The sequence below is a fragment of the Rhinolophus sinicus genome, chromosome 15, assembly GCF_057876585.1.
Source record: "Rhinolophus sinicus isolate RSI-liver-muscle chromosome 15, RSI-T2T, whole genome shotgun sequence".
In the NCBI taxonomy this organism is placed as follows: Eukaryota; Metazoa; Chordata; class Mammalia; order Chiroptera; family Rhinolophidae; genus Rhinolophus; species Rhinolophus sinicus.
The window spans coordinates 16,500,954-16,512,241 of record NC_142515.1 but is presented as its reverse complement, the minus strand read 5'-3'; the positions used below and the strand labels follow the sequence as shown (position 1 = coordinate 16,512,241).

The window sequence follows — 11,288 nt, the reverse complement described above, 5'->3', positions numbered from 1 at the left end:
CATGATAGAAACTAACGATGTTGAATTAACCATTCAGAAAACCTGAGAAGGCTCATTTTGGGGCAGCCTCAAACTAGCCTTGGTGGAACAAAGCTCCCTGATGCCTCCTCATTTGCAAAATGGGGACGACAATATCACTTTACCTGAGATTTTTGGTGAGACTCAGTTTTGAGAATTGTGACGATCTTTATGAATACAAGGAATTGATGTATTATTTTATCTGTAGGAAGAAGGAAGGGGGGGGAAGAAGAAGGAAGGAAGGAAGAGAGAGGAGAGGGGGAGATCTAGGTAGGGTGACAGAAATCAAGGGAGGCTTAGTTTCCTGAGGCTGGAGGGGAAGTTGACAAGAACTCAGTCTGCAAAGAGAAGAAAGCACCTTTAAGGAAATTCAATTAGTTGTCAGGTACCCGAGAACTCATCTCCAGAATTTTCCTCCGCGTGGCTGCGGAAGGAGGACGGGTGGGTTTGAGACCCTCAGCAAACTTCTTTCCAGGCGGGGGGTTACCCTGGCGTGCGCTCTGGCTTCCAAGATACTTTTCCTTGTTTCCTGAGGCTGCGAGTGTCAGCGTCTAGAAAGCCAGTGAGCCCGATGGACCGTAAGGATCTCCTGGTTGGCTTCCGTGGTCTTAGATGTTTCTGCGGCACCAGGTGCCTCCCCAGACCCCCACCCACGCGTCAGGATATCAAGCTGCCCCTCGCGTGGTGGCTCCTCAGCGCAGGATGCCCGCGTCCACGACTGTGAACCCGAGTGTGCAGGTGAACTGGCGCACACACGCGCGCCGTCAACCAACCGAACTTCAGAGGCAGGGATGGTGGCAGTTCGAAGTCGGCGAACTCTTTCCTTCTCATCCTTTACATTTCCACTGAGATTTCGCCAACAAATAACAAGAATAAAACGTACGCTTGGTTTTGTCCTTGCGGTCGCGGGATCGTGGCGGGTCATTTAGAGAAGGGGGGGGAAGGTGAAAGGAAACCACGGCTGCCCCACGGGCTGCTTCTGGGGACCCCTGAAATCAGCAGCTGGAACTGCTATTTAGGAGAGCCCTCGGGCCTGGTCATCTAAGACCTGGGGTTACAAGTCCCACGGACCTGAGGGAGGGTCCAAGCTTGTCCACCGCGGGGTGGGGCCCCTCAGCCGGGAGTGGCGCTGGCCGGCATCCAGCCGCCAGAAGGTGCCAAGCCCCGCGCACTTCGCACTGGCTCGGTTCGCCCCGCTTGGCAGGGGCGCGCAAGGCCGCGCTCCGGGAATAGGCGAGAGCTGGGCGGCCGGCGGCGGGCTGGCGTGCGTCTGGCCGCCTCACGCGGTTGCGCTGCGCTGCAGAGAGCCGGGCCTGAGGGCGCTCGCTGGTGGGTGGCGCAAGCCGCGCCCTCTGCCCGCTCGCAGCGTCCAGGCTCCGCGGTCAGAGCTCCCCGGACCACCCGGGCGCCGAGCAGCCCCCGGCAGCCGAGCGGTGCCTGCCGGCCGGGAGACGCCCCCTGGCCCCCACCCCCGCGTGGCCCGGTCGGAGGAGCGGGAGCAGCGAGAGGAGGAGGAGGCGGCGCCGCCGGGACTGCCTCCTCCCCGCCCCTCGCGTCTCCTCCCCGCGCCACCGGGCAGGACAAGGGTACTGGGCACGGGGACCCCGGCCAGTGAGCGCCCGTGCCCCGGGGCCACCCCTCGCGCGCGCAGTGTCGCCGCAAGCCGGGGCAACTCTCGCCTCACATGGTGCTGGCCGCAGCCATGAGCCAGGACGCGGACCCCAGCGGCCCTGAGCAACCGGACAGAGATGCCCGCAGCATGCCGGGTGCCCCGGCGCCCCCAGCGCCCCCGGGACCGCGAGGGATGCAGCCGCCGCCGCCTCCTCCGCCCCCAGCGGGCCTACCCCAGATCATCCAAAAGTAAGTGGAGGGAGAGAGAGGAGCGGGGGCGGGGGTGCGCTTGGGGGGACACGCCCCAGGCGCCCCCTTCTGTGGCTTCATCTCTCTAGTCCCTGCTAAACTTCGCTCGGCCGCCTTGCGTTTGAAGTTTTCCTCCCCACTCTCCCAGCAGAGTCGCTGTCATTCTGGCTGTGAGGTTGGGGACAGGAAAACCAAGCTATTCAGGGAAAGTAACGTTGGTTTTCCTTATCCGCTTTCTCTTCCCTTCAGGGATGTTACTGGATATTTTGAACTAAAATAGCCCAAATTGGGGAGAAATGGACCAGAGACTGTATTTCATGTTTCTGGTCCCAGGGGGCCGCTGGAATGTATGGAGAGCCGTGTGTGAGTGTGTGCACGCGCGTAAGGGTGCGTCGGTGAAATGCTGCCACCAAGAAACCACCCGAACGGTGCCCCTGAAGTCAACCAGTGACACTGGGCGAAGAGGGTGGTGAGGGTTTGTAAACATGTTTTGCTTTGCCCTGAAGACGTGTTTACGCTTTTCAAGAAGGCCCTTGCAAAGAGTTCTCAGCCGCGCAACCGGTTGCCATTAATATTACCTACCATCTCGCGATTCGGGGACCGGTGCGACTTGGGTGGTGAATTTTCCAGCCGGCTTTCCCAGCGCGTGAGTAGGTTGGGGTGGTCCACAGGCCCTGAGAAGAGAAGCTCTTTCTGCCCACCCGGGGACCAAAAAGTAAAACGGTGACATTTTGTTTGTTCTTTCAAGATTTTGTTCGACAGTTTGAGGCCTAGAATGCTGTTTTGTTTGAAGGATATTTATTCTCCTAAGGGTTTCCCTCAGCTTGTAATGAAGGCCCCCAAGGTAGTTTAAGCAATGTAGGAAAGTCTGAATGACTTGTCGCTTGGGCGAAACTGACGAAACTAGAGAAATACACACAAGTACAGCAAAATCAGTCGTATGGAACGGAGCAGACGTTTTTCAGCGCTGCTGAATGGATGCTTTGAGTTACATAAACTTGTTAAAATGTAGTCAGACAAATAACCAGTGATGGGACGTAAATGGAAGTAAATGGTACTTCAATGCTGTTATTACGACTGATTTATATAAAAGAAGTAGTGAAAATTCAATTTTGAATTTTCAAAGAATGAATTTTCAAAGAATTTTCAAATTCAAAATTGAAAGAATGCTGGTATCGTATTTCAGAACAAAATGGTTCCCTTTTTTTGACTGGCAGAATACTAAAGCTCCATTTATGACAACTTTTGCTTTAATTTGTTAACTTTCAACTGCTAGTAACTTTCCAACTGTATGAAAATTAAAATATTTTATATCGCTATTCTGTTCCTATTGTTTTGCACATTATTTCAGCTAAGACTTACTAAATATGATTGACAGTTTATGTACATCATTATTTAAAATGTCTCTTTAGTTTTTAATATAAATATAAAGCAACAGAGAAAAAAAATTTTAACCTAAAGTTTATAGTTACTGAATAAATGAATTGACCAGTTGTTAATTGGGAAACATCTGATGTGCTTCTGGCCCGGCCAGTGTCTTGTGGCTTCAGATTATGCCACACATTAAGTTTACTGAATTTGCTTTCGTATTGTAATCACCGTGCGTTTTCCTATCATTTACTTTTAAGTAGGAAAAAAAAAACTAGGAATTTTATGTTCATAGAAAAATCTTTGTAAATGGGTGTCTGACTATGAAATGTTGTCAGGTCAAAAATAAATGCCATGTTGTGAAAAATGGATCATTTAAAGTGCATTTCAGTTACCCCATATAATAAATAATTTACCTTGTAAATTCATCCCCATTTTGAAAATTCCATCTCTGAATATCTTACTTTTAAAACATAAGACTGAGTTTTTCAAAGATGGCCCCCTTCTGCTAGAAGTCCAGGATGGAGACCTCAAGAAGCGCCTGCCTTGTTTTGCACTGGTGACAGATCAGTGTTCAGGAGCCAGGTCCAAGGCGGTGACTGTGCCCATGGGATTTGATTTTAATGCGCTTATCTTTCAGTCTTTATAAGGATGATGTGGGGTTTGCGCTCCCCTCAATACCCACTGAAATTCCACTGGAACCAGGCGTAACATGGCAAATGCTTTGCAGGTCCACCTTTAATGCGCTGAAACTTGAGCATGTTATTTTGAAACTACGTTTGCATAATTTAATCTGAGCAACCATTTTTCTGAAGTTATGAGGTGCTGTTTACATCAGCCATCTTTGAGAAAATGTAGTGGGGAGGTTGCCCTCAGCCGCGAAATGAGCTGTCAGCCTCTTGATTTGGGAATTTTGTGAGCAAGGACTTTGGATGAAAATCTCCTCTAGTAGATCGCATATGAAATAAATTTTATGGCGGGACCTTTGTTTTTTTTCTAGTTATTTTAATGGGGTTATGATGTAATTTATAAGGGGAGAAGTTTTAATCTCTTTCACAATGATGAAGATATCAGTCTTTGTAATGCGTAGCGTTTAAGGATTGCAAGAATTTTTTTCACTACTTAATGTCCACATTTATTGATTTTCATTAATAACGGCTTTCATTTCGGGTAAAGTCAATGACTTTGGTCAAATAAACGTCACGATCATAGTAAAAATCAGTTCCTGTTCATGTACCTTATATTTGGTCTTAAGAGAATTGTTGTATACATTTATGTTGATAAGCACATGAGGTGATGATGAATAATGAGACTGATTTTGGTGTTTTATGGAAGCCAGTGTCGGTACTTATGAAGACTACGTCGAAAGTTAATTTCTGTGGAGTACTTTTGTTCTACTCGGCATATTTAGTTTTCTTATTATTGCATTCCTGGTTTCAGTCGAGAATTGTCCATGACCTTTCTGCTTTCGTTAACCCCTGACTCCTGGCCAATATTGGCGGTACCTGTATAGACTATCAGCAATGTTTAGACACATATAGCTCACATCTTGTCAGATCTTTGTTTTAAACGTGCATTCTCTCAGTTGGCCAATGTGGAGGTATTGCTGGATAAAATGTAAAGCATTATGTAAGCCATTTGGGCAACAAGAAAGATAGATAACACTTTAAGAGGAGATTTGGGATGAATTTTAGAAATCAGAATAATTTGAGGACTTAAAATATATTCTCCATACTAGCAGAAGTAAGACAATATTGACTGGTATGTGTTGGTGAATGTTTTATAAGGATTTATCTCCACAAACATTCACAATATTTTATTTCCAATATATTTTATGTTTTAACTTTGTGCTTTGAAATCAAACCTAATTCTTGATTTATAAGAAGTTATTTATTTACCTTGATGAACATTAGAAATGGAAATTTTCGGCTTATAGTTTTAAAACTCTCTCCAGAATGAAAGCAGAGCCACTCAATTCTACGTGAAATGTTGAAGTCAGTTGTCAGATGCAACTACTAACTTGGTGAAAATTAACCAAACAAGCACATACACCTTCTGTGAGGTGAACACATAGGTGATTTTCTGAAATTATTTGATTTGAAGCAAAGTATTCCTTCCTGGCTAATGCATGACATCAGCCTTCATATTTAATTTGAATATAGATGACTTATTTGTTCCTTTCCAGATTATTTTAATAAACATTGAATAAAAATCAATTATAAAAACTGAAAAAGTTTTATTTTAGCATTTGATAGCTAGTGTCACCTGCATGTGTTTGTGACTTACGAAGGTATAAATCCAGCTTTAATTTCTCAAGTTTGTAACCTTCTGCATGGCATTAGTTACACTGGCCGACTATGTTTTTTGGCCGACTGTTTTCAGAGCAAAACACAGTGATCCCCTGATTCAGAATAGAAAATGTTACAAGGAGTCCTCTGATTGCAGTCACTTTTATAGACGTTCCACATTGGAAAGGATCTCCATGTAGCTCTTCAGGAGTGACATGCAAGCAGGTTGTAGGGATGTCCACCCACTTTGATGGACATGCTGACAATTACATCCAGAACTGGGGAGGAAAATGAGAATTTGCCCAAAAGGGACATTACCTCACTCATACTCGGTCCTTTTCTGAAAAAAGGATGGAATTTCTAACATCTGTGTCAGTTTCTAACATCAGTTTTAGTCCATTTTTAGGGGAAACAGGGATACAATTGTAGAAGGAATTTTGAAAATTTTAAATACCATCTTAAACTGCACATAATACAAGCATTCAGCAGGAGAAAACATCTGAGAGGATTAAGCGTTTACCCAAAACAGGGAAGAAGAGAGGGTGGGCTCTTAGCATTCTGCAAAGTTTCTTTGCTTCTCTAGAAAGCCTCTTAAGGGTATTTGTTTTAAAGGAAATTTTGCTTAAGGGTTTGTTGTGATAAGCATTTTTAGATAGTAAGGGTAGCCATCCAGTTATGAGTTTTTCTCAAATGTCCAAAGAGATCAGTATTATGAAATGTAGTACATTATTCCCATTAGTCATGGTAAATGACTGTACATATGGTGTACACAGAGCTGTTCTAATGGCAGTGCTGTAGGGAAAAGAAAGAAAAATTTTATCACCCATTTTATTCTTCTATCCCCTCATTCTTTTGCTACCTCCTGAGCAGTTTATCAAACTAATAATTTTAGAAGCCCAAATCTGTCAGTTGTAATGTGACCTCAGATCTGTTAAGATCTCTTTGTCTTTCTTATAGTTACCAGGTGGAAAAGAAACCCACCAGATTTGACTCACAGTGAAATGATCCCACATTATCCAGTTTCTCTCCCCCCTGCCCCTGATTTATTTTTCTTGCGACTATAAGTCCTTGACTCCAGTTAAACTAATATTTCTTCCTTGTCCACGACAACCAATCCTCGAGTAGACAAACCAGTATAGCTCCATTCACAGCTTTGATAAACAAGAACCCACAAAATGTTCGGGAACTGGGGTCTAATCAAGGCACAAATGGATTAAACTAAACGTAGAAAGCAAGAATGGAAGAAGCTTGAGATGGTGGGGTTAAAACTCCAAAGAGAGATTCAGAGGCACGTCTCACTTCTCCCTTCATCACCCTGGTCTCCCAGCCAGACAAAAGCTCAAAGGGGTCTTCAGTGCCGCAAAATCTCATTTAATCTGATTTCTATTTCCTGGTAATTATCTTGTTTGGGATGGTATAACTGGTAGGATTTTGTGTGTTTTAACAGGGAAAGTTGTGGATCCACAGCTGGTGTGAGTGACTGGTAGCTGTGTTTAGAAGAGTATGTTGAAAAGTTTTGCAGAAAGTAAAGTGATCCGTATTCAGAATCAGAGTAAAGACGGTAATTAGTGGTTTGTAGAAAGAAGCACATGGCAATTCCCTTTCTGGTTAATGAACCTGACTGGATCTCGGTGATATGTGTGTTATCCTGGGAACCTAATATTGCTTGTTCCCACCAGTGAGAAGACTGGGAAATCCTGACTTTAATTAAACAGGCACATTTTTGAATCAGGAATGTGAATTTGGTTTCCAACACCACCAAGGGGGTGTTGGCAGTGGGCTGATATTTTGCCTGGCTCAGTGGGTGGTCACTGTTTAAATTCTACCCAACTAAGGTTTCAGTCTTTGACATTTACAGACAGCAAGTTTGGGGACAAGTCATCACTGCCAGCTGTTTGAGAAGGAGGTGGAAGGGAAGGACCCCCCTCACTCCTCCAATATTTTCTTTATGTGTTTTGGAGATGATGCATATTGCTATGATATGATGCATATTCTAATATGATAAAGTCTTTACAGCAGCAGAAGTTATAACCAAGTTAATGGAGCCGCCTCTTTCCTATATTCCGCTGGTTTTTATAAGATAAATAAGTCCCTGGATGATTTACAAGGCAACTTTTCAACTTACTGACAGCAGATCTGTCAGGGAGATGGTACATATTGCTGTGAATGTATTTTATGAGCAAAAAGGGAGCCGTTAGGCAACTTGCATGAGGAGGTGTTAATAACTTGTAGCTCAGTTTGCCGAATAAATCTTCCCATGTGTTCAGGAACAAAAGGCTGAGGGTCGTGCATGTGTTTGAGGGGGGTTGTCACTCCATAAAGATAGTTTTCACGCCACTTTGCCCTTCTTTTCATGTGGGTATTTGCTTTAAGGATGCACGAGGCCATTTGCTGCTGCCCTTTCTTTGCACCTGCTTTCTCTCGATCATAGTAAAGACCCATCAGTTATCAGTTGCCACTTCCCGCTCTAGCCCAAACCTGGAAACCTCCTCTCATGGCGTCTGGACATCTTAAATGCTACTTTCTGATTTTGCAGCTTGTCTATAAACTCTTTCCCAAATTTGTTTTCGGCTCTTATTAGATCTGCTCTGAATCCTGACTCCAAGAGTCATGACACTGAAGGAGTGGATAAAGTAGTATGTATTTTAAAGACGTATTAATTTCACTGTTACTTCTTTTGGTTTATTTTGAGTTTATTATTGAATAGAATGATTTAGGATCTGCCTGGTGTTGTTCAATGTAAAATGAGCATCTTTGCTCTAAATTAATTATTGTGTTTCTGACAAACAGGGTTACAGAGGAAAAGAAAACCCTAACTTGGGAGTGGGTGACCTGGACAAGCCAATTAATCTTTCTAATCCAGCCTCTCCAGGGGTTGAAAATGATCGATGGCAGCGCTTACAAGAATAAAATTATGTGAACCTCCAAGAATATTGCTGAGTGATCCTCAGTGTAGAATGCCTTTCTTTTCCCCATATACCTGACAGAGAATATATCCCATAGTGTTTATATTTTTGCAGTGGACACAGTTACCTGTTTGTGAGATTGATCACTCATAAAAATAGCAACAACCATAAAAAGAGAATCAAATCCTTTCTCCAACATTTGCAAAGAATTGTTTGAATCAGTGACATAATTTTAAGTGAGAAAAGCGGACGCTAGCGTTAGAAGGGCATTTTATACTGTTTTCAAATCACTGAAATTTGTAATAAATAAAAATTATTTTGAAATAATTATCTTGGAACGCTGACTACTTGAGTTTGCAAAAAGAGTTCTGCTTTCAATTCAGAAGACAGGTCCAATCATTTCCATGTGTTTAAATTGGATTGGATTTAACACAGGCAGGTGGGGATGTGTTTGGTGATGTCGTTGTTTTTAGAGGCAGAAACATGTAAACACAGGACCTATGGGCATCTTCTAGGAGCCTGGCCGCGGCGCAGACTGGACGCCATAAACTGTGACATGCAGTCAGTCAGCAGTGTGGGCTGCAGAGACGGCCAGCCCAGAGCTCGCGGCCTGAAAAACACTTTGCAAAGAGATCATGGTTGTCCAGAACTTGGGCCTTAGGTTTCCCTGTGACCTCCGTGAACCGAAGAGACCAAACGTATCCAGTACCTCCTAAGGACTGGGTCTCCTCGGGGCCCTGCACCCTCCCGGTTAGCAAAGTCACTGATTGCTGGCGTTACGGAGAACCTTTATTTGATATTGGAAATATTAGTTTTTAACCGTCTGCATAAAAAGGGAGAGGAGTTGTTTGATTGAACCTTGACTTATAGACTTTAAGTTCTATACCTAAGAAGATTTATTGCAGCATTGTCTAGTAGAGCAAAAATTGGAAACCACCAAAATGTTCCTCAGTTGAGAAAATAAATCATTTGCATGTAATAACAGTTGTAGCATTCAACCATCAGGATGATGCTATTATCTTATATTTATTAATACAGAATATAGACTATATAATACTGTTAACTTAAAATAATTACACATGGCATGTGTACCGGTATCTCATGTATTATAGGCAAAATTGGTATGAGTGTGTGTGTGTGTGTGTGTGTGTGTGCCTGCAAGGCTGGAAAAACATCCAGAGAACACATACAATGATGTTAACAGTGGTTCTAACTCTAGGTGGTGCAGTTATCGTGGTTTGTCTTTTCTTCTTCTTTTTTATACTTCCCTTTTTTTTTCAGTGAGCATATAGTAACTTCATAATCGGAGCAAAGAAAACTTTCAATTTTTTTAGAACAAACATAGGAGAGACATTTCATATTGGTATGGCACTGTTTTGAAGACTCAAGTGCCCAGTAGCATTTTAGATTTTAGACCTGGAAGGCGTCTGTTAGCTGCTGTAGCCCAGCCCTCCCGGTTTTCTCACTTGGTAAGGCAAGTGAGCATCAGAGAAGTCAACTGTGTTGTCTGAGGTCACAAAGCAAGACAGTAATCAGGTTGGGATAGGAATCCCCATCTTTCTGTCTATTGCATTTTCTGCCAGGCTACCCTTTTGTAATAATGGGAGAAAGTGAAATGGAGAGCATTTTTAAACTATGTATCCACCGGCTCTAGTCTGATCACTCCCCCAGTGAGATTTTGAAAAGCACGCTTGGGTATGTTATGTGCTCCCCGCTCTCCCCCATAGGTTTTTGCGTGTGGTAGTAGACTAGGTCTCCCCACGCGTCTCATGCTCTGTTCCATCTGCCAAACTGAAACTAAGCATCACATTTTTTTCCCCTGAACTATTTGCAAGTAAGTGGCATAACCATAAATCTAAGGAAATTAATTGTAATTAAGTAATTTTTTTTCTAATAAACACTAGATTGCTAACTTTCCAATTGTCATAAAAATGTCTCATGGGTATTTTTAAAAATCTCTGGCTTTGCATTTGTTTATGACGTCTCTTTTCATTTAGCAAGTGTACTCGCCTTTTTCTGTTCTTCATGTCTGAAGATTTCGGGCTAGTTGTCTTATAGAATGAACCATAATCCAGACATGTCTCTTGTTTCTACTGACCAGATTCAGGTTAAGCGTTTTGGTAAGGGTATGCAGTGGGCGATGTGTGTTCCACTACGTCTGATTCCCTTAGTTAACGTGCTTACTGCCAGCTCTCTCCATCATAATGGGGCATTTTTCTCTTTGTGATGAGGGACTTGTGTGGGAGTAATACGGTGAGACCCTCTGAATACCTTGTTTTCCAACAAACTTTTGTCTAGTGGTTTTATCTTTTAATTTGCCAATACTCTAAAAAAGCCCTTTCGATGAAATATGTGGAATTGAAATGATAGCGAAGTATCACTTTAGAATGGATATAGTTGAAATCTGACAGCCTTGCAAATATGCTTGTGTGGTACTAGCCCGTACATATTATCTGGAGCCTCTGGATTTTTGTAGTCCTGTCTTGATAGTAAGTTAACTGATGGGCTAGCTACTTCCTACTTAACTTCTACAGCAGGCATTCTGTCACAGGCTGCGGTCCTTTTTAATGTCCATACAAAATGAATATAAACTCCCTTTAATGCTAATGGCAGTGAGTGGATGCTAATGTAATTTTTGCTAGCTCACACAATTTTTTTGGCACCCTCTTAAAGCTATAGTGACTCTTTGCAAAAAACCTTTTATCTCCCTTTTCAAAATCACTATATGAAGTCGACTTTAAAAATGACTGATGACTTGCCCTGGAGCCTAAAGTGGGTAAGTCCTGGAGCTGGTCTGTGACTACCAGTTTGTTCATGCTTTTTAGATTTAAGTTACATAGCTATTTTT

The 11,288-nt window shown here is 43.2% G+C and overlaps 1 protein-coding gene across 1 annotated transcript in view; it reads left to right on the top strand.

The window, feature by feature from the left end:
• Window positions 1-1,558: 1,558 nt before the first annotated feature.
• Window positions 1,559-11,288, top strand: part of RBM20 (RNA binding motif protein 20) — a 181,009-nt gene continuing 171,279 nt past the window's right edge. The window contains exon 1 of the mRNA XM_019725113.3: window positions 1,559-1,878. Coding sequence (XP_019580672.3) covers window positions 1,703-1,878 — 176 coding nt within the window. The 5' untranslated portion in view covers window positions 1,559-1,702. The remainder of the gene's footprint in view (window positions 1,879-11,288) is intronic.